This window comes from Dipodomys merriami, unplaced genomic scaffold (genome assembly GCF_024711535.1).
Source record: "Dipodomys merriami isolate MVZ:Mamm:240054 unplaced genomic scaffold, mDipMer1.0.p SCAF_14, whole genome shotgun sequence".
Classification (NCBI taxonomy): Eukaryota; Metazoa; Chordata; class Mammalia; order Rodentia; family Heteromyidae; genus Dipodomys; species Dipodomys merriami.
The window spans coordinates 16,065,920-16,089,198 of NW_027202715.1; the positions used below are offsets into that span (position 1 = coordinate 16,065,920).

General features: G+C 41.4%; 1 protein-coding gene across 2 annotated transcripts in view; it reads left to right on the top strand.

Annotated features, from left to right (window-relative positions):
• Csgalnact2 (chondroitin sulfate N-acetylgalactosaminyltransferase 2) overlaps positions 1 to 23,088 on the top strand; it is a 42,869-nt gene extending 19,781 nt beyond the window's left edge. For both annotated transcript variants that reach the window (XM_070020831.1, XM_070020832.1), the window contains exons 3-8: positions 116 to 332; positions 3,185 to 3,286; positions 6,354 to 6,532; positions 8,528 to 8,622; positions 13,276 to 13,357; positions 19,153 to 23,088. In XM_070020831.1, the coding sequence (XP_069876932.1) occupies positions 116 to 332; positions 3,185 to 3,286; positions 6,354 to 6,532; positions 8,528 to 8,622; positions 13,276 to 13,357; positions 19,153 to 19,445 (968 nt within the window). In that variant the 3' untranslated portion in view covers positions 19,446 to 23,088. The remainder of the gene's footprint in view (positions 1 to 115; positions 333 to 3,184; positions 3,287 to 6,353; positions 6,533 to 8,527; positions 8,623 to 13,275; positions 13,358 to 19,152) is intronic.
• Positions 23,089 to 23,279: the final 191 nt, after the last annotated feature.

Genomic DNA, 23,279 nt, shown 5'->3' on the forward strand with positions numbered 1-23,279 from the left:
AGATTTTAAAAAAACAACCTCTATAGTTCTAGTTTGATCTTTGACTGTAAAGCCTGTATTCCTATGGAATGTGTAAACTTTGACATGAATATGTCTCTGTTCCAAACTCCTTCAGGTTATTATCGCACAGAAAAAGATAAGGGCACACAATATGAGCTCTTTTTTAAGAAAGCAGACCTTATGGAATATAGACATGTGACCCTCTTCCGCCCTTTTGGACCTCTTATGAAAGTGAAGAGTGAAATGATTGACATTGCTAGATCAATCATTAACATCATTGTACCTCTCGCTGGAAGAACTGAAGCATTTGCACAGTTTATGCAGAATTTCAGGTAACTGGTGGGGCTTCTGAATTTGGCTAAGTTCTTTTAAAAAAGAAACAAATCATATTTTGTGCAGATTGGTTTAATTCACTTCACTGCATATAATTGCTTAGAATTCTAGAATAATTTCATAGGCTTTAGGAGAATTTTACGTCTGGCCTTCACAGATGTAGTATATTGTGTTTCTTGATGGTTGGAGCTATGAAATATATTGAAGTTGACAACTATTAGAAGCTAATTTAGGTGAGTTGTGGAAGTGTGTGATTCATTTTAGAACAAGTTATTAAAAAATCAATTGTACAGCCAGGCACCCATGGCTCATGCCTGAGTTCAAGCCCTAGGACCAGAATCAAAAAAAAATTAAGCATATTAAATCCGTTTATATTAAGGACAGTGTGTGTGTGTGTGTGTGTGTGTGTGTGTGTGTGTGTGTGTGTGTGTGTGTGTGTGTGTGTGTGTGTGTGTGTGTGTGTGTGTGTGTGTGTGTGTGTGTGCGCGCGCGCGTGTGCTGGTAGTAGGGCTTGAACTCAGGGACTTGACACTGTTACTTAGCTTTTTCGTTCAAGGCCGGTGCCACTTGAGCTACACTTCTACTATGAGCTTTTTGATAGTTAATTGGAGATAAGAATCCTATGAACTTTTCCTGACTGGCTGGCTTTAAATCTCTTTACTCAGAAATCAGCCTCCCTTACTAGCTAGGATTACAGGCATGAGCCAATAGTATCCAACTATTTTAAGGATAACTCAAAGGACATTTTAAGAATAATTGATATTTTCATGACTTTTGACAGATATATTCCCAAACCACAACACCAGTCAAAATATAGAACATTGTTATCTCCCAAGACAATCCCATGAGGACAATTTGAGTTTTTCAGGTTAAAATAGCCTCAAAACTTTAAAAAAAAAATTCATCTAAAAGTGGGAGAAAATTATTCCCATTCAAGAAGCAGAATACTTATGTTTTTCTCTTTTTGGCCATTAAGTTTGGATATTTCAGCTGGGCACTGGTAAATCACACCTGTAATTGTGGCTACTCAGGAGGTTGAGATCTGAGAATCCCATTTGAAGCTAACCCAGGCCATAAAGTCCAGGAGACTCCTATCTCCAATTAACCAACAAAAGCCAGAAGTGAAGGTGTCATTCAAGTAGTAGAGTGCCAGCCTTGAGCAACAACGCTAAGGGGAAGTGCCCAGGTCCTGGGTGCAAACCCCAGTACACATACACATACACACAAATCAGATATTTCAAAACATGGAGTCTTAAAAACTTAAATTTTGTTCATTAGAGTAACTACTTAAGAAAAATGAAAGAACAAGTGAGAAACTACTATATCTATCTATCTATCTATCTATCTATCTATCTATCTATCTATCTATCTACCCGTGAGGACTGGTATTTTTTTGTTTTAAACTTACAGTTGCTACATGTTTTAATTAACATACTAGTTTTAATGCTTTATAAGCCCAATCTTTAGTTTCATAAGATTAGTCAGCACCATTCTGAACAGAATATCTTTTTGTGTGTGTGCAACAGTGCTAGGGTTTGGACTCAGGGCCTTGGTTTTTGTCCCTGAACGTATGTGTTCAAGTCTAGTGCTCTACAACTTGAGCCACAGCTCCACTTCAGGCTTTTTGGTGGTTAATTTGGAGATGGGTCTCGTGGATTATCCTGCCTGAGTTGGAAGCACAATCCTCAGATCTCAGCCTCTTCAGTAGCTAGGATTACCTGATTAAATGAGCCACTGGCACCTGACTTGAACAAAATATCTTGAATCCATACTTCCAAATGAGTTTTACCTGTTTCAAATACCTTCTCTGGATATGAGCCCCTAAATCATACTTTTTTGCTTCTCATGGAATTGCTTTCAGAGCCTACATTATTCTTATGTGACTCATGGCAAATAGTAATTCATTGACAGCAGATATAATTTTGCAATTAGCCATATTGAAGATATAACTCTTTGATCCAAAGTTTCAATGTTTATTTCTTATCTGAAATGACCTCTTTGAGTAGCTTATAATGGGTTTCTGAAAGCAATGTCAAAGCAGTTGTTTAAGAATGTTTGGAAATGTGGCAATAATGTTGGATTGTGTCCATACCTCTGAGAGGAGGCACTCCATGACATAGACTTAGCACCTTTCCTGGTGTGCTTTCAACATTGTGCTTCTGTGTTAATACTTTGTGTTATTTCATTATGTGCCATTGTGCCTTTTTCATTTTCTTGTCAAAACTTCATGTGAGCCAGGTGCCAGTAGCTCATGCCTGTAGTCCTAGCTACTCAGGAGGCTGAGATCTGAGGGTTGCAGTGCAAACCCAGCCTGGGCAGGAAAGGCCATGAAACTCTTTATCTCCACTAAACCACCAGAAAACTGGAAGTGGTGCTGTGGCCCAAGTGGTAGAGTATTAGCCTTGAGCTAAAGAGCTGAGGAACAGCGCTCAGGCCCAGAGTTCAAGCCCTATGACTGACAAAAACAAAACAAAAAACTTCATGATGTTATCAGTCAGGTGCCAGAGGCTCACTCCTGTATCTTAAGACTCTGGAGGCTGAGATCTGAGGTTTGTTTGAAGCCAGCCCAAGTAGTAAAGTCCATGAGACTCTTTATCTCCAATTAACCACCAGAGAGCCAGAAGTAGAGCTGTTGCTCAAGTGGTAGAGTGCTTGCTTGCACTGAGCAAAAAAAAAAAAAAAAAAGTCCTCAGGGATAGCCCCTAGGCCCTGAATTCAAGCCCCAGGACACACACACACACACACACACTCACACACTCACAACACACACACACACACACGCACACACGCACACACACACACACCATGTAATTACATTTTTGAACAAACTTTTATTTTTTATTTCCATTAGGGATGTTTGTATTCATCAGGACAAGAGGATTCATCTCACAGTGGTGTATTTTGGTAAAGAAGGACTGTCCCAAGTCAAGTCTATCCTAGAATCTGTTACAAGGTTGGTGAGTCATGTCCATAGGAAGTTCTTGATAAATAATAATAATAATATTACAAGAATGCGAACTTCACTTTAGGCACAAACCTGTAATCCAAGTACTTGGGAGGCCAAAGTGGGAGGATCACAAGTTCAAGACCAGCTTGGACTACATTGACCTTGTCTCACTCCCCACCCCAAAGAAAGAATGAAGATTTTAGATGTTTAGAGTTAATTTTGAATATTTGCTGTTTGAAAGTTGGCTGGTGGGTGGTGGTAGTGATAGTAAACCCTTGTGCCCTATGCCACCCTATCCCAGCTCATCTTCCTTAGCTGTGCAGTGGACAGCCTGGTGTGCTCAGGATCTTCTCCTTCAGCTTACCTGTTGTGTACTTGCTGCTGTTTTCTCCTTTGCTAAGGTAACTTCCTGCCCTTTGATAAAATCTCCTGAGGTTATTTCTTACTGGTCACTTTGCTTTCCTTCTTTTTCTCAAATCCTTTTTTCTCCCCGTAGATGATGCTTAGGTCTCCCTCATCTTCCACCAGACCCTACAGTAGCTACTATTTATGTTTCGGTCCTCTCTCACCCAGACCTCACAGTGCAGTGGTGTGGAGGCAGCCCACATCTGATGATGTACCTAGAGCGGGCTCAGAGGTAAATGAATAGTAGCTACATAACACTTTTCACTCTTTAGCTTTCAGTCTCTTCCTCTGTAAATTGTGGGTCTACAGGTATGACTCAACTACCAAATTCAGCCTCTTTTCTGTCACCATCAATAGCTTTTTATACCAATCTTAAATGTTCTCTTTTATCTGAGATCCTGACTCAAACTTGGTATCTGATGCTTACTGCTCGTTGGCAGGTGCCCTACCACCTGAGCCATGCCTTCAACCCCTCTTAAAATGTTCTTAGGTTTGTAAAATGTGAATATGTTCTAAATGTAAATATGTTACAAATTATTAGATCCAGTGTCTTCAATCATGTCAACTGGATCCTATGCTTGTTGTTACCTTTCTGCTTTTTATGTCCATTCCTAAAGAGTACAGATCTGACCAGCCATTCTTAACCATTCAACTAGCATTTGTTGAGGGCCACCTACTGTGTTCCTGGTACTCTGCCTGCAATTCACTGGCTGAGGTAGTTGGATGAAGACTAGGCATGGCTAAGTCTTCCCCTGTGCTACAGGGACACAACCTTGATGTGCATAATCAGGGCTCGCCACCTTTTACTGGTCCTCCTTCAGCTGAGAACCACAGTCTTCCATTCTTTACCTCTAATTCCCTCTGATGAGTTACTTCCTGATTATGTCCCAGAACCTCTTCCCTATCCCTTCCTTGCTACCCTTACCACATAACCTCAGTTTCCCCTTCCTCCATTTCTTCCCCTTCTTTCAAGTGCCTACTTAGTACCAATCACTGAATTACTAAAGTTAGCACTGTGTTGTCAAAACTCCTGGGTTGAGAGGTTTTACCTCGAGTTTTCCTGAGAAGCAGTATTTAAGAGTCTTGGATGTATCCCAGAAATGAAAACATTATTACAACCAAATTTGGGGAGGAAAAAAAATCAAATAACTTTGAGGTATCAGGAACTAGAACAGGAGCCTTGAACATATCTGTTTTCTTTGAGGATTGGCTTGCACCATATTGTGAGGGATGTGGCTATTAGCAGCTGTGGGCTCACATCTTTGCCATCAGAGAAGAAAGAGCTTTCTATCAAAACAAAACAAAAAAGGAGAAGCAACCTTTTCCCCATCTTGAGCCAATCACTGTGGCCGGGTGGAGTGGAGCTTTTAGGATTGGTACCACTTGAGCCTGGTTGCCCCACCCCTAGGAAATTTCTGTGGTGTGAGGGACATTTTGGGATACGTCCCTCTTCCACGTGGTGCTGTTCATACAGGATAGTAAAGGGCCGTATTCCCCAAAGAAGAGAGAGCTTTCATAGGCCATGAGATGGGGAGTACATGGAGTTTCCTCTGGGCACTGTATGAGCCTTTGCTTCCATTTCTTCCCCTTTCTTATGCTGTGTTGTTGTAAAAGCAGTCTTCTGCATAGACTGTGTATGCTCAAGGATCTTTACCTGTATTGTCTGGGCACTGGAGCACTCATTAGAAAACATAGAGGCTCCACTCCACACTTGTCTGCATCAGTGAGTCTGAAGGGAAGCTGAGAATTTGCATCCGACTCCTTGCCAGCAGGCTGTACTGCTATGGGTTTGGGGGCCTTACTGTGACAAGCACTGTCCTGGCAGAAAAACCGGCTAGTTTCTCCTTGCCAAGTCCTTTTAACCTGGCATGGAAGGTGCTCCTCTTATTCTATCCTATTTAATTAGTTCTGTGATCTGATGTTCTTACTTTTCTCATTTAGGGCCCCTTTGTTCCTATCTGAGAGCTTTCCCTAAAATGTTGTCCAGTGTTTTACCTCTTTGCTTTGGAGAATAAATATTTGACATTTATACTCTTTTACCACTGGATTCAGGATTCTAATGAAGGTATATAACTGAGGTTCCACATCTGACATCTCTTCACTGCTCCAGACATAAGCAGTCTTTTTTCTGGGAACTTCTGTTCATTCATTCATTCAGCAGATTTTTTTATTGCGTTCCTACTTTGTGAGAGGTACTTTGTGATAGTAATGCACAGAACAAAATCCTTGGTCTCATGGAATGTGGAAGGCGATGCCCATACCTGAGGAGGAATCTAAAAGAGAGTCAGGTGGGGCTACTTGCAGTGTATGGGCAGGACCCATCTGACAAGGGAGTATTTAACAAAGACCTAGAGGAGGAGAGAGAAGAGTTCCCTGCATGTCGTTTAGTCATGTGGAATGCATTATTAGTTCCCCACTTTATGGCTGTTTTTCCATGTGTATATGTATCCTCTCCCCAGTGAGTTTTACGATCTCAAAGGGCAGTAGTCCCCTTGTAAATCTCACACCACCAGTTATGCTGAGGCACTACCTCAATTTAGGGCAGCTAAGGACTAGCCTCTTGATGATATGGTACACGTGAAGTATAAGCCATTTCGTAATTCTGATGAAGGAAAAGCTTTAATTTTTAAGTGGGACTTACTGTTTGTTATATGTGCTTTCCTCATAGTGAGTCTAATTTTCACAATTACACCTTGGTCTCACTGAATGAAGAATTTAATCGTGGACGAGGACTAAATGTGGGTGCCCGAGCTTGGGACAAGGGAGAGGTCTTGATGTTTTTCTGTGATGTTGATATATATTTCTCAGCCGAATTCCTTAACAGCTGCCGCTTAAATTCTGAGCCAGGTGCGTAAAACATTGGTAGATGAGCTAGAGTATAGAATGCAGAACCGTGCCGGCATAACCCGTATGTTGAATCAAACTAATTTGAGAAAAAGTAAGTTTTAATTAAGTCCTAGAATATATTTTCTTAAGTTATACGAGGTACAATGTAACTGGAATGCTAAGTAGCAGTTTATCCCCTTTGTTTTCTTGGGGTCAGATTCCAATGGCTGAATTTGAAGTCAGATAAAGAAATACAAAGGGCTTTGTGGCACAGCTCAATGATGGACATACTGGGTTCAGTCCTATCAAAGAAAATTTTAAAATGCAGAGGAATAGAAATTTGGAAAATGAGGGGCTGGGAAGGTGGCTCAGTGGTAGAGCGCTTGCCTTGCATGCATGAGGCCCTGGGTTCGATTCCCCAGCACCACATAAGCAAAAAGAAAAAAGCTGGAAGTGGCGCTGTGGCTCAAGTGGTAGAGCGCTAGCCTTGAGCTGAAGAGCTGAGGGACAGCACCCAGGCCCAGAGTTCAGGCCCCACGACTGGACCCAAAAAGAAAAAAGAAAAAGAAATTTGGAAAATGACAAGGAGAAAGCAACTCCAGTTGGAAAAAGAGCCACACAGGTGGTATGAAGATGTAAGAACCAGAAGTACTCAGCCTCAGCCTCAGGCAGATAGCAGCCCCACATCCATGTATGCAATTGCATGCATATGATGCACAAGTGCTGGGGTCTAGAGGCAGGTAGTGTTTGGATTCCGAGTTCATTTTGAAGTGATTTACAATACTTTGCTTTATGTTGTAGATATATTTTGGAAATGAATGAGCAGATGAAAATTTTATAAATCAAATGTCTTTCAAATATAAAAAGAAGTCTTCTGTATTAAAGAACTGCAACAGGAGAAAAAGTTCAGGGACTGTATTGTACGAGATGGTGACTTGTTTTAATCATTCACACAGAATATGCATCTATCAAAACCTCATGCTGCATGCCACAATATGAACAATTTTGTCATTTAAAAATAATTCTAAATTTAAAAAAATAGTAAACTTTTTTGCATAGAAATCTTCATAGCATATAAATTTGTATTAATCATTTTGATTAGGGAAAGTTGACAAGAACCTTCTGAGTAAGTGTGGGTTAGGTGTGTTTTACTCCATAGAACATGAAATTTAAAATGTAGGTGCTGAAAGAGACATTTGCTCAGGTGAAAAGGATGTATTTAATATCTAGAAATCAATTGTCCTGGAAGCTGAGCTGAGCTAACCCAGAGGTAGTATTTAGTCTCCAGATTATAATTGCATTTTGAAGTTATTACTACATTTTGGTTTATGTGGCAGATAAATGAGCTTTAAGAAAGGTCCATGAGCCTGCTAGGGATCCTATATTAAAAGACAGCGTGTCACTCCAGGCTTCTCGTCATGCTACCATGCTGAATGAAGCCAATCATACATAGAGAGGGTTCCTCCATTGAGGGGTGATGGCCAGTTAGGCACTAAAGTCCCTTCAATGCACTTAGCTGAAGTGATTGCGCTATTATTCCACGTGTTTTTAACCCTAACCTTCTCAACTTTTCCAGATCTCATATCAGTCTTCAGTTCTATATTTTAATTGTTCCTTACATGTATATGCAATGTACAGTATTCTTTGGATTATCTGTTATTAATGATTGAGTTTGAAGTGTGGATTTAGCAGAAATTTCTAATTTCTTGGTGATGCTCAGAGGTTAGCCTCTATTTCTCATTGCTGATTAGGTAAAATAATGAATAATAACATATTCACCTAATGAATAGTAATACTTGTGTGTATCTGTCTCCTAAAACTCAAAAAGAATAAAACAGGTGCACTCTTTAGTCTGAATTTTTTTCTATTTTGCAGTTAGAGCTTTATAGCATTGTTATATTCATCAAATCAACAGGATATTCTGAAGCTTGAATAAAGTCTCAATTCATATAATAATAATCAGTCTTTTATTTAATGGCTTCATTGTATAATAAGAACACATATTTTTATTTATAGGTAAAAAGGTGTTCTACCCTGTGGTGTTCAGTCTTTACAATCCTGCTATTGTTTATGCCAACCAGGACTCACCACCTCCCGTGGAACAGCAACTGGTGAGACACTGACTTTATTGGAAATGTTTTTCCTAGATTCCTTTATGTGTGTTGTACAAATAGAAAATAGAGTTTCAATTAAAAACCAGGCATCAGTAGCCATGCCTATAATCCTAGCTGTCTAGAGGCTGATATATGAGGATCAGTGTTCAGAGCAAGCCCAGTCAGGTAAAGTTAGTTAAGTGTAACTGTGGCTCAAGTGGTAGAATGCCAGCCTTTAGTAAAAAAACTAAAGGACAGAGCATAAGCTCTGAATTCAAGCCCTAGGACAAGCACAAAATAAAACCCAATTCTGTAGTCCAACCCCTAGTAAAATGCTTTTACTTTATTCCTTCAGAATCTAGTGCAGTGGCAAGGGGAAAAAGTTGAGGACACAGAGGGAAAAGCTCATGTTCCAGAATGTGGAAATTATACAGTCCTTCTTGCCAACTTCCTTTCAGTAATATTTAAGATAAAGTGAATAAATCTAAAATGAAATTAATGTTTTAAAAAAGCCCCACTAACTAGAAATTAAAATTACTCTGCTAAGCAAGAGGGAACATTTACTAGAATTAAGAAATCAACATTGGTAAGTTACTGCTACTAGCACTTTTAAGAGAATTTTACCAGTTCTTTCTATTAATGTTCTTTTTGTGTTCTATTCCAGTGGCATTTAGTGGAATCTAAACATTGAGAAAAAGTGAAAACAATAAACTAAGAAGTCAAAGGGAAAACTACAGGGAAAGAAAGAAAGATTGAGGCAAAATTAGTGAAAGCTGAAATAGATAAGTGCTTAGTACTTACAAGCAAAGGTAATTCTTTAGAAAATGAATGACAAGAGTGTAACAGGACTTTAGGAGGTGGGAATCAGCAGGGAAGGGAGAGGTGAATCGGATCAAAATATAATGAAACCCACTAAAAATTGTTTAAAACAGGTATCATTAGCTCGAGCCTGTTCCTAACTACTCAAGAGGCTGAGATCTGAGGATCAAAGTTCTAAGCCAGCCTGGGCAGGAAAGTCTATGAGACTCTTATCTCCACTTAACCAGAAAAAAAGCCAGAAATGGAGCTGTGGCTCAAGTGGTATAACACAGCCTTGAGCAAAAAAGCTCAGGGACAGCACCCAGACCCTGAGTTCAAGCCTCAGAACTGGCACAAAAACAAAGCAAAACACAAAGCCACCAAGTTATGAAAACTGACAGGATGTTTTGTGTGGTGTGTTTGGTGGAAAGGCCTTTCTGAGGTGGGACTGTGGGAGGATCCAGCTAGTAGCAGGAAGAAAGCAGATGGCTACAGACAGATGGCCCAGCTGTGGATCTCCTGAGGTGGTTAGAGTGTAGCTCAGTGTCTAGAGCTGAGCTGCAGGGCTTGGAGAGTCCCTGGGAAAGGAGCATTTGGAGGGAGAAAGAACTGTGTAGCGCCAGCAGGAGGCAGCTAGGAAGGCTATTGCAGCAGACAAGATACATGATTATGGCTGGGCAAGGAAGGTCATTGTGGAGAAAGGTGTGGAGACAGAACTGAGCTTGTGGGATCAGATACAGGGACTGAGTGCAAGAACAGGGTGGAGAGAGGGTGATGGGCTTGTGCTATTAATTGACACCAAGGGAAGCTGTTTTTAGTTGGCAATATAATAGTCAAATATTACCAATGTGGGCTAGGGAGGTTTTCAAAAGCCATAAAGCTTTAAGAACAAAACAAAATTAATGACTTCTTTTCCCTTAGTTTGATAACATTGGAAGAATTATTACTTATTTATTTGTGCTGATACTTGGGCTTGAACTTAGGACTTGGAGCGCTGTACATCAGTTTTTGCAATCAAGGCTGGTGCTCTGCCACTTGAGCCATAACTCTACTCTGGCTTTTTGATCGTTAATTGGAAATAATCTCAGGATTTTCCTGCCCAGACTGATAGTGAACTGAGATCCTCAGATCTCAACTTCCTAAGTAGCTAAGATTACAGGCATGAGCTACCAGCATCTGGCTTGAAGAATTTTCATAGAAACTATAAAGTACAAGGTCATAGTAGTGAATTTTATTTGTACTTCCAATTTTATTCCTTTAAGGACATAGTATTTACAAAATCAGAATTGGTGTGGAGTAGAAATGTCAAATGGGTGTTTAGTTCTTTGCACCAGATTGTATTTTGACTAAAAAGAGAGTCAAATATTTATACCCTCATTTAGGCTCTAAATAAGTGGGTGTTGGGGACACATGCTTATAATCCTATCTCTTAGGAGGCAGAGGCATTGAGTTCAAAGCTAGCCTAGGCTAAATAGGAGTTTTATTCCAGATTTAGCTATTTGGTGACCTCAAAAGGGAGGCAGGTAATAGGGAAGTAACTCCATGGTAGAATACTTGTCTAGCGTTCATGAGGACTTGGTTCAATACCCAGTGCTGGGGAAAAAAAGAGTCTTAGTTTGGGTTCTACTACTACATTTTGCTCCTGTAGATTCACCTACTTATTCATTCAACAACTATATATTGAAAGCCTATCATATGACTGGCATTGTTCTGGTTGCTAGGGTATTATCGCAATCAGTGGTTAGGATCTCAAAAGTCCTGCTGTCGGGGAGCTTAACATTCTAGAATAGGAGGAAATGCTCCCCAATAAAAATATGGGAAAAGAGAATGCCTCTGTCCTCAATCAACTCCAACCTGACAGAGCCCTCTAAACCTACCTAGTCATTTGAATCTTTTCTCCCATCCTGCATGGCAGCCTTCTCAGACTATCCCTACTCTTGTCCAGCCTTGTCTCCTCTACAGACCCTAACATTCCTGCTCTCCACAGAAATGTCCCTATTTTTATTTGTGTTTCTAGATTGCTTAGAAACCAGCTCCAAGTTGTTACATTCTGGGACAGCCCTTCCCTGAGTGGGACCTCAGAAACCAGCTCCACATTGTTTTGCTCTGGGCCAGCCTTTCCTCTGAGCCAGGTCTCAGAGAAGGGCACACTCGGGGGGCCCTGGCTCAGGACAACAGCCTGCTGTCATTCTTGGTCACCCTTCTTCCCACTTCCTACCCCACCCTTTAAGGTACTTACTGACTTCTGTCTCTATCCTGAATATCTGTCTCATCTATCCATCTCTTTTTTCTGCATACACCCCAATAATCTACCAGCTTTCTATTCCTAGTTATAGCTATTATCTCTGGACCTTGCTCTTTCTAATCTATTCTCTATTCTCCATCCAGAGTGATTTTTCTAGAAACACCTCATTCTTTCAGCTCTTCAGAGAAATATGATGTCTGTCTGGAGAAAGCCCAAAACATATGACCTGGTTTACAGGTTTTTGGTGGCATACTTCTAGGCCAGGGTCAAGAGTTACAGTTTCTAATCCAGATCTACCCATCTACCTTGTTTTTATAGCCACAAGTTAAGAGCTATGCTTATATCCATGCACTGGCGGCCCATGCCTGTAAACCGAGCTACACTGGAGGCTGAGATCTGAGGATCACAGTTCCAAGTCAACCTGGGAAGGAAAGTCTGTGAAACTGTTAACCAGTTAACCAGTAGAAAGCAAGAAGTGGAGGTGTGGCTCACGTCTAGAGAACTAGCCTCGAGGGAAAAAAAAAAAAAGAAAAAGCTAAGGGACAGCACTCAGGCCCTGAGTTCAAACTCCAGCATCAGAAGTAAAAAAAATGTGTATCTGTCACACATAAAAACTTTTCTATCTGAGCCTGGTATAGTGGCTCATGCCTATAATCCTAGCTACTCATGATTCAAAGCTAGCCCTGGCAGAAAAGTCTGTGAGACTCTTACCTTCAATTAGCCTGCAAACGTTGTAAGTGGAGGTATGGCTGAAGTGGTAGAGTGCCAGTCTTGAGTGAAAAATCTAGGGGACAGGCCCTGAGTTCAAGCCTCAGTTACCCCCACCCCCAAACACAAATGTCCAGTCTGGTTCTTTACAAAAAAGTGTGCCAGTACATGGTGGGTGTAGAATTCAGATATAACTACCCAAAAGCCCAAAGTGGAGCTGTGGCTCAAGTGGTTGCTCTAGCCTTGAGTGAAAACACTCAGGGACAAGTGTCCAAGCTCTGAGTTAAGCCCCAGGACATGCACAAAAACAAAAAGAAAACTCTAGCCATCAGGAGGAGGCAGAGAAATGAGTTCTCAGGCCTGTGAAGAGTCGACCTCATGCAGTAGGAAATATTTTTGTGCAACTCGGGCCTAAAATGTGTGCCCCTTGAGGTCAGATCCATATTGTTTCCCTGTTAGTAACCTCAGCTCATGCAAGCACAGGGCTTGAATTCAGTGACACTTCAGCTGGTAAAAAAAATCTTGTTCTTCAATTTAACAAAATGAATACCAGGCAGCTGAAACATGGTTTGTGGTGGCATAGCCAAGAGATGAATGGTGAGAGAAAGGGCAGGCAAGTACCGTCATTGTAATTATATTCGAGGTGCTTTATGTAAAAGGTGAACTATATATCTTGAGGGTATGGATGAAAGATGGAGGAGAATGATGAAGGGGTGATATTGATCAAGATGTATTATAGTCATAAATTGACTTGTGGAATTGAAACCTTTGTAAAACTACTTAAAATTCGTTTATGCAGATTACTATATTTTTGTTCTATAAGGATTTAATAGCATAGGTACACATGAGCTGTTCTAAAATAACTTTTTGATTAAAAGTCCTAGTTAATAATTAAACTGAATTTTTTTTCTTTATTTAAGGTTCACAAAAAGGATTCTGGTTTTTGGCGAGATTTTGGCTTTGGAATGACTTGTCAGTATCGATCGGATTTCCTGGCCATTGGTAAGTATACCTTATATTTAAGTAATGGAGTTTATTTGCTTACTTTAGATCTTACCATATTTCCTAAAAGGTATCAGATTTGACTATTTTTTACTAAATTATAAATGCCTGGGATTAATTCTAGTACTTTAAAAGGCAAAATGAATTTATAATGAATTAGCAACAATGAAGTCACAAAGATATAAAGTATAACATGGTATTCACTAGTTTCTTTAAAAACAAAACACTATTGTTAATGTATTATTATTATTAGTGTATTATTAGTGTTATTATTATTAACAGTTAGCTTTAAGATACATGTTGGCCTAGATGCTAGTGGCTCATGCCTTATAATTTTAGTTACGGAGCAATCTGAGATCTTCAATCTTAGGATTGAAGTTCAAAGTCAGCTCAGGCAGGTAAGTCTTCGAGATTCTTTTTTTTTTTTTTTGTCAGTTGTGGGGCTTGAACTGGGCCTGGGTGCTGTCCCTCAGCTCTTCAGCTCAAGGCTGGCACTCTGCCACTTGAGCTACACTGCCACTTCTGGTTTTCTGAGTGGTTTATTGGAGATAAGAGTCTCATGGACGGGAAGTGGCGCTGTGGCTCAAGTGGTAGAGTGCTAGCCTTGAGCTGAAGAGCTGAGGGACAGCACCCAGGCCCAGAGTTCAAGTCCCACAACCGACCAGGAAAAAAAAAAGTTGGGGCTAGGAAGGTGGCTCAGTGGTAGAGCACTTGCCTTGCATGCATGAGGCCCTTGGTTCAATATCTCAGCACCACATAAGCAAAAAGAAAAAGTGGCACTGTGGCTCAAGTGGTAGAGAGCTAGCTTTGAGCTGAAGAGCTGAGGAACAGCGCCCAGGCCCAGAGTTCAAGCCCCACGACCGGGCCCCTCCCCCCAAAAAAAGAGTCTCATGGATGTTCCTGCCCAGCTGGCTTTGAACCTCCATCCTCAGATCTCAGCTTCCTGAGTAGCTAGGATTACAGGTGTGAGCTGCCACACCTGGCTTCTTTTGTGTGTGTGTGGGGGGGGGGGGAGGGTTGCTAGTCCTGGGGCTTGAACTCAGGGCCTGGGGCACTGTCCCTGAGCTTCTTTTGCTCAGGACTAGCACTATGCCATTTGAGCCACAGCACCACTTCTTTTTCTGTTTATATGGTGCTGAGGAATTGAACCCAGGGCTTCATGCAGGCTTGGCAAGCACTCTACCACTAAGCCACATTCCAGCCCTAAGTCTGCAAGATTCTTATCTCCAGTTAACCACCAACGTCTGGAAGTAGAATCATCTCAAATGGTAGAGGTCAAGCCCTAGTACTGGCACAAAAAAGAAAAAGAACACTAATACTTTTTTTTTTTGTTGGTCGTGGGGCTTGAACTCTGGGCCTGGGCACTGTCCCTCAGCTCTTCAGCTCAAGGCGAGCGCTCTACCACTTGAGCTACAGCGCCACTTCCGGTTTTCTGGTGGTTTATTGGAGATAGGAGTCTCACGGTCTCTCCTGCCCGGGCTGGCTTTGAACCGCGATCCTCAGATCTCAGCCTCCTGAGTAGCTAGGATTACAGGCTTGAGCCACCAGCGCCTGGCACACTAATACTTTTGACAAACATCTGACTGACACGTTACTATATTTACAGTTGTTCAAAGGTCTCTTGTAAAAATCTGTCTATAACTTTACTGTTGTGCTGCTGGGTTGTTGTAGTTATAAATAATCTTGGATTATCTAGCTTAAGGAATTTCATTTTTTTAATAGAGATCAACTCCCATTTAATTTTCTATTGAAAAGTCCCAGTATTGATGACAAAGGGAAAAAAATCTGTTCTTTCTAGTGTTAATTGAAGAAGTCATACAATATCCCTATGTACATTCAGCATCATTCGTTTTTTATCATTCATTTTTATAATGAGCTACTATTTAGGAAGTCCCTCTACCTTACCTCTTGATTATAATAACTGAATAATATAAGATGAGGAAATGATAATAAAAATACTAGTAAGTGAAATTAACTTCCCAACATTGGGCCTATAGCTACTGAGGAAACAGAGGATCTGAGAATCGTGATTGGATGCCAGCTGGGACAGGAAAGTCCAAAAGACTCATATCTAATTAGCTACCAGAAAAACAGAGTGGAAGCCAGGTGCTGGTGGCTCATGCCTGTAATTCTAGCTTCTTAGGAAGCTGAGCTCTGAGGGTCGTGGTTCTAAGCCAGCCTGGGCAGGAAACAGTGATACTCTTATCTCTAACTACCAGAAAATCAGAAGTGGTGCTGTGGTGAGAGAGAGAGAAAATGAGAGAGAGAGAGAGAGAGAGAGAGAGAGAGAGAGAGAGAGAGAGAGACATAGAGTGATACTCTTTTTTTTTTTTTTTTGGTCCGGTCATGGGGTCTGAACTCTGGGCCTGTGCGCTGTCCCCTCAGCTCTTCAGCTCAAGGCTAGCGCTCTACCACTTGAGCCACAGCGCCACTTCCGGCTTTTTTCATTTTCTTATGTGGTGCTGAGGAATCGAACCCAGGGCCTCAGGCGTGCAAGGCAAGCGCTCTACCACTGAGCCACCTTCCCAGCCCTAGAGTGATACTCTTATCTCTAATTAACTACCAGAAAATCATGTGGTTCAAGACACACACACACTTGTAGAGCACCAACCTTCAGCAAAAAAAAAAAAGCCCAAGGACAGTGGACACACACACACACACACACACACACACACACACACACACACACACACACACACACACACACACACACACACACACACACACACACACACACACACACACACACACACACACACACACACACACACACACACACACACACACACACACACACACACACACACACACACCGTGGCTCAAGTGGAGAGCACCAACCTTCAGCAAAAAAAAAAAAAGCCCAAGGACAGTGCCCAGGCCCTGAGTTTAAACTCCAAGACCAAAAAACAAACAAACAATCAAAGCCAAATAGTGTTCCTTTGCATAATTACTCCAAATTTTGCTTATCTGTAAGTAGATAGACATTTGGATTCTTTCTTCTTTTGGGCTGTTATGAATATTGCTACTGTGAACATTTAGGTATACATTTTTGTGTTGATAAAGGTTTTCAATTCTCTTAGCAGTTTCTATGGAACTCTTTTTACCCTTTTGAAGAATTGCCTTTTTGTTTTGTTTTGTTTTTATTTTTGCCAGTCCTGGGGCTTGAACTCTGCGCCTGGGAATTGTCCCTGAACTACTTTTTTTTTTTTTTTGGTCCGGTCATGGGGCCTGAACTCTGGGCCTGAGCGCTGTCCCTCAGCTCTTCAGCTCAAGGCTAGTGCCCTACCACTTGAGCCACAGGGCCACTTCCGGCTTTTTTCTTTTTTTGCTTATGTGGTGCTGAGGAATTGAACCCAGGGCCTCAGGCATGCAAGGCAAGCGCTCTACCACTGAGCCAACTTCCCAGCCCTGCCTGAACTTCTTTTGCTCAAAGTGAGTGCCCTATCAATTGAGCCACATCACTAATTCCAGCTTTTCTAAGTAGTTTATTGGAGTCTGTCCAAGTTTCCTGCTTGGACTAGCTTCAAACCATGATCCTCAGATCTCAGACTCCTGAGTAGCTAGGAATACAGGCATGAGCCACTGGCACACGGCTTGCCATGGAGTTTTCTAAAGTGGCTTACTGCTCATTAATTAAATATTGTTATATGTCCTGTTAGTAGAAGTTGTAGTAGTTGTGAAGTATTCTCATTTGATGATAATTTCCTGTTGACATCTTTTCACTTGCTTATTCATTTGCATACATTCTTTGAACTGTCTATTCATATCTTTTGCCCATTTTAATTAGGTTATTGGGCTATGCATGTTAGTACTTTCCATTGTGCTTGGAAAGTTCCAGTTATTATTTGTGACTATTTTTATGCTTCTTTTTTTTTTTTTTTTTTTTGCTTATGTGGTGCTGAGGAATCGAACCCAGGACCTCATGCATGCAAGGCAAGCGCTCTACCACTGAACCACCTTCCCAGTCCCTCTGCTTCTTTCTTATTGTTTTAACTCCTGATATTTTCATTACCTGTATGTTGATGTACTTAATGGTGTCTTAACATTTCTGAGGCCCTGCTCATTTTCCTGTATTCTTGGTTCTCATCAGATTGCAGTCTATTAATCTATCTTGATGTTCTCTGCTTCTCTCTTCTGATATCAAATCAACTGTTGTTGCTCTAATGAATCTTTCATTTCCTTTATTGTACTTTTTAACTCTAGGATTTCTATTTGGTTTGTTACCTCTCCCTCCCCCCTCTCTGTGTGTGTATTTGATAAGACCTTACATTCTGTTTTTTAAATATAGATTCTTTGAATATATTTGTACTGGCATCTTTGTAGTGTTTGTTAAATCCAATATCTGAGTCCATTACAGGCAGTAGGAAAGTCATATCTTCCTATTTTTTTTGAAAACTATATATTTTAGGTCACTTAGTGACAGACAACTCTAGAATGTGAGTTCCCTCTACTTCCGGGACTTACTCTGATTTTCTTTTGTTTATTTATCTATTTGTTGACTTGACTGGACTATTTGATAAATTCTTTCTCTCCCCACTCCCACCCCTAATAGTATGCATTTTTTTTTGTTTTTTTTGTTTTTGTTTTTGTCGGTCGTGGGGCTTGAACTCTGGGCCTGGGCGCTGTCCCTCAGCTCTTCAGCTCAAGGCGAGCGCTATACCACTTTAGCTACAGCGCCACTTCCCCACCCCTAATAGTATGAAGCCCAAATGTCACTTTTAGGGAATGCACAGACTTCCTGGATTTCTCTGGCTTTCGCTGTGCTCTCTCTGTCTCCTCTGTGCCTCTGGTGGTGTCACTATCAGCTATTGGAATCCACTGACCCAGTTAAATTGAGCTTTTTTTCCAGGGGTAGTTTGGGGGTTTCTTTTGTTTGGTTTTGGTGCCAGTTCAAGCCCTGAGGTTTGAACTCAGGGCCTGGATTCTATCCCTGAGCTTTTGTGCTCAAGACTAGTATTCTACCACTTTGAGTTACAACTCTATTTTCCGGCTTTTTGGCAGTTAATTGGAGATCAGAGTCTCATGGACTTTACTGCCCACACTGGCTTTGAACCTTGATCCTCAGATCTCAGACCCCTGAGTAATTGGGATTACAGTTGTGAGCCATCAATACCTAGCTCAGAGGTAGTTTTTTTGGGTTTTGGTTTTGTTGGATTTTGTTTTTGGGGGGTTAAGGGGCGTTGGTCAGTTGTGGGGCTTGAACTCAGGGTCTGGGCATTGTCCCTGAGCCTCTTTGTGCTCAAGGCTGACACTCTACCACTTGAGCCACAGTGCCACTAAAGGTTTTTGAATGGTTAATTGGAGATAAAAGTCTCACAGAGGGACTTTTCTACCTGAGCAGATTTTAAACTGCGATCCTCAGGTCACAGCCTCCTGAGTAGCTAGGTTTGGGGCCTTAACTCTGGGCCTGGGTGCTATCCCTGAGCTCTTCAGCTCAAGGCTACCGCTCTACCACTTGAGCCACTTCTGGCTTTTTCTGCTTATGTGGTGCTGAGGAATTGAACCAGGGCCTCATGCATGCAAGGCAAGCCCTCTACCACTGAGCCACTTTCCCAGCCCTGTATTCTTGAATCCTTAACCTCATTCTGGTACTATTGGCAGCTTACCTGGAGCTCCCAGTGTCTTAACTATCAGCTGTCTTAACCATCAGCTGGTGATGGCTTTCCAAAGTAGATGGCCACATGGTCTCCTCCCTCATATGGGTATCTGTGCTGGACCAGGCCATTACCGTTCCAGCACCTAACTGTGCCCTGGCTGTTGGGTCTTTACTCACAGTGTCACCTTTGGTCCTGCAGGTGGATTTGACATGGAAGTTAAAGGCTGGGGTGGGGAAGATGTTCATCTGTATCGAAAATACTTACATGGTGACATCATCGTGCTGCGAACCCCAGTGCCTGGCCTCTTCCACCTGTGGCATGAGAAGCACTGTGCGGATGAACTGACCCCTGAGCAATACCGCATGTGCATCCAGTCCAAGGCCATGAATGAGGCCTCCCACTCTCTCCTGGGGATGATGGTGTTTAGGGAGGAGATCGAGCGACACCTTCACAAACAGGCCTACAGGACCAACAGTGAGGCCCTTGTGTGATGTTACTGTGACCCCTAACCAGCACTATTTATTTAGCCTTAATTCCCATTACAGATGCTGTGCCTGTTTCTTAGAGGATATGGTTATTTTTCCATGTTCTTCCTTAGATGACTTAAGCAGATCAACTTGCTAGAAGAAGAAGGCAAGTGTTCCAGTGCGTAGTCTCAATCTTAGGAGATCACTTCACTACAGAACAGTTGACAAAATGAAGTATGCCATTTGTCGCCAAAGTAATTCTGAGTTTGTTAGTGCTGGGTGCCTGTGTTCTGATTGTGTCTGGATGGAGGGATGGGGCGTGCAGGCTGAGGCTGGCTTTCAGCCAGTTCTGCAGCGGGGACAGAAATCAGACCTGATGCATGCACAGGGGCCCATTTCTAGATGAGAATTTTGGTCAATAGTGTGAAGAATCCTTTTTCACTGAGGCAGAGAATTACATGACACATCCAAAATCTCCAATCAAACAACAATCCAGAAATAAAGCCCCCTTAACTTCCTGCTTCCTACCCCCAAGCATCTGTTTTGGAACAAATGGGTAATAGACAATGTGTTAGAATTTGTGGCTTGATTAAGTCAGGTATGTGGTAGTACACATGTTTCATCCCAATACTTCAGAGGCTGAAGTGGGAGAATCAAGAACTTAAAGCCAGCCTAGGCTACTTAAGAAGATCCTTCCTCAAAAAACAAGAGCAGACTTAATGGTCAGACTTAATGGTCAAAGTTGCTGTGTAGTGTCTTAAGCAAACAAATTCATATGGAAGCATTTAATTGTGTGGGAATGCAGAATGCTGGTTATGTCTGCAAACATCAGTTGACCTGAGCATGTGCACCCATGGCACTCTCCAGAGTTGATGAGCATAAACATCATGCTTGTGTTTTTTTTTTTAATACTGTCTCATTTAACAAGGATCCATATGTATTTAATACCATTTATTTTCTACTATGCTAGTATTTAGTATGTCTCTCTTTACATTATTGTAATACTTTCAGTAGAATTTCATTGAGACAATAAAAAGACAGGTATCACTCTGATTTGAGAAAAGAGAAGGTGAGAATGGAAATCTGAGTTACAGATTTCTTTGTGTTTGTGTTTGCTGGTACTGGGACTTGAACTCAAGACCCTGGACACTGTCTCTTAGCTTTTCCACTCAACTATTGGCTCTCTGCTACTTGAGCTACACCTCCACTTGCAGTTTTTTGGTGGCTCATTGGAAATGAGTTTTACAGACTTTCCTCCCCAGGCTGGCTTTGAACTGTGATCTTCAGATCACAGCCTCCTGAGTAGCTAGGATTATAGGTGACCAGCTGAGTTACAGACTGTTTTAGAGAAATATATTGCTTACAGATAAAACGTTATTTTAAGTGTAAATTATATTGAGACAAGTGAACTAAAAACTATATTCAGATAGGAGTGTACTATATTATTTATTGCACATGGATCTTTTTCCATTGGATCTAGAAATTGGAGACAAGATGAAAGATGTGCATACATTTGTTAACCTTTGATTTATAAAAGGGATCTACTATTTGTGTAACTTAAAAACAGAAGAAAACCATATTCTTTTTTACTCAACCATTATACCAACTGAAATATCACAGATCCTACATTCTAGGTGCTACATGAATGCAGTTTTCTAATATCTTTACAAGATAGTACTTGAGTATTTTTAACGCTGTATAAAATGTTTGTAAAATAATTCTAGACAGTGTCTCCTTTTATATGCAGTTATTTATTATGAAGAAAAGTGAAGAAAAGTGAATTGTGGTATTTAAAAATGACATACCTTAATGGTAAGAAAAGGTAAATTGTTACAGTTTGTGTTTTGAAAGAATGAAGTTATTTTAATTTTTTGGCCCATCCTGAGGCTTGAAGTCTGGGCCTGGACACTGTCCCTGAGCTTCTTTGCTCAAGGCTAGCACTCTACCACTTGAGTAATAGTCCTGCTTATGGCTTTTTCTAAGTAGTTTATTCGAGATAAGAGTCTGGTGGACTTTCCTTCCTATGCTGGCTTTGCACTGCGATCCTCATATCTCAGCCTCCTGAGTAGCTAGGATTACATGCGTGAGCCACCAGTGCTTGGCTTTCAATTTTTTATTTTTTAACTAGCTTTTTTGTTTTGTTTTGGTGCCTATACTGGGGCTTGAAGTCAGGGCTCAGGCCCTTAGCTTTTTCGCTCAAGGCTGGTGCTATACCATTTAAGCCACAGCTCTACTTCCAGATAAGAGTCACAGATTTCCTGCCCAGGCTGGCTCCAAGATGGGATCTTTAGATCTTGGCCTCCTGAGTAACTAGAATTTACAGGTGTGAACCAGTCCTTTACCTAGCTCTTAATTTACAAATGGAAGCTAAGTGATGGAAATATGTTTTTGACATTAAATGTTACCAATAAAGTATTTTATTACCAAAAGTGAAATTAACATGTAAGTTAATTTCTTCCTATTGTGAAATATCAGTACAAACCAAGTATATGCTATTTTAATTGTGAAATTTGAAGAAGAATCAATAGCAGTGTGCTAGCACCCAGCGTAAGATCCTTGCCAGCTGCTGGTCCTGTGTTCTCACTCTATAAGTTACCATCTGATTTTCATGAGAATTTTTCACTTGGCTTGCTTGTCCTATGTATCTCTACCCAATATGCTGTTTATTTTGCCTGTTCCTGAATTTATATATTTCATCAGTCTCTAACTCTCACTGGGCATGATCTTTGCAGTTCATGCATGTGGATCTCAAAGTTGATTCCTTTTTATGACTAAATAGTATTCCAGTGTATGAATGCACAACATTTCTTCTGTGTCACTGATAAATATTTGTGTTGTTTCCAGTTTTTTTTAACCCATTGTTGGTAGCCATTTGGGTTGCTTATAGTTTTATATTGTTTTACTGTTGACTTTTGCTATTTCAGGGAGACTTCATGAATGTCACTCTACATGTCTCTTTTAGAAGCAGGCCAGAATTTCTGTAGGAGTTACAGTACATGTACATGTACATGTTCAAATCACTTTCCAAGGTGCTTTTCGGCACTGGGTAGAGTTGACCCTGCATTCTTGGCAGTATTGTGTTTTCTTTAACCATTTCTGTGCCTGTGGAATTCACAGGGAAGTGGATCCATGCTGACAGGACTCCAGGTGTTCATGTGAGAAGGACATCCTATGTCCCAGGAGCTGTACCTCTGCCACTCCACCATCACCTGTTCCTTAGGTAAAGAAGAATATGATTCCCATTTCAGTCTTGAGAAATCTGAGGCTTAGAAGAAGTAAATAGCCAGGCACAGGTAGCACGCCTGTAATCCTATTTAGGAAGCTGAGTCCTAAGGGTCGCAGTTCAAAGCCAGCTCAGGCAGAAAAGTCTGTGAGACTCTTATCTCCAATGAGCCAGCAAAAAAGCCACAGTGGAACTGAAGCTTATGTAGTAGTGTGCCAGCATTGAGCAAAAAAGCCAAGTGAGAGTGCAAGGCCCTGAGTTCAAGCCCCAGTACTGGCACCAACATAAAACAAGCATTTACTTACCCTCAGCTAGGGCATCCACGCAGGTGACTCGGTGTGCTCCACAGACAATCTCAGCACTTGTCAGTCCAGTCACCCCACTCTCCCTGGGAGCCAGAGCAGCAAGGAACCAGCCCACAGTCCAGCCCTGTCCACGGCCACAGCTGACCGCACCCAGCTAGACATTCTGCTTATTGGCACACAGCCACCATTTGAGCACTCAGTACCCAGACGTGGTTACAGCAAATGTGCTGGGCCAGCCCTGCTGCAGAACATTCTGTCATAGCTGACAGCTTTCTTTGGGGCAGAGGTGGTCACATGGAAATGTCAAGACACTGAAGACATGAAGGGAGT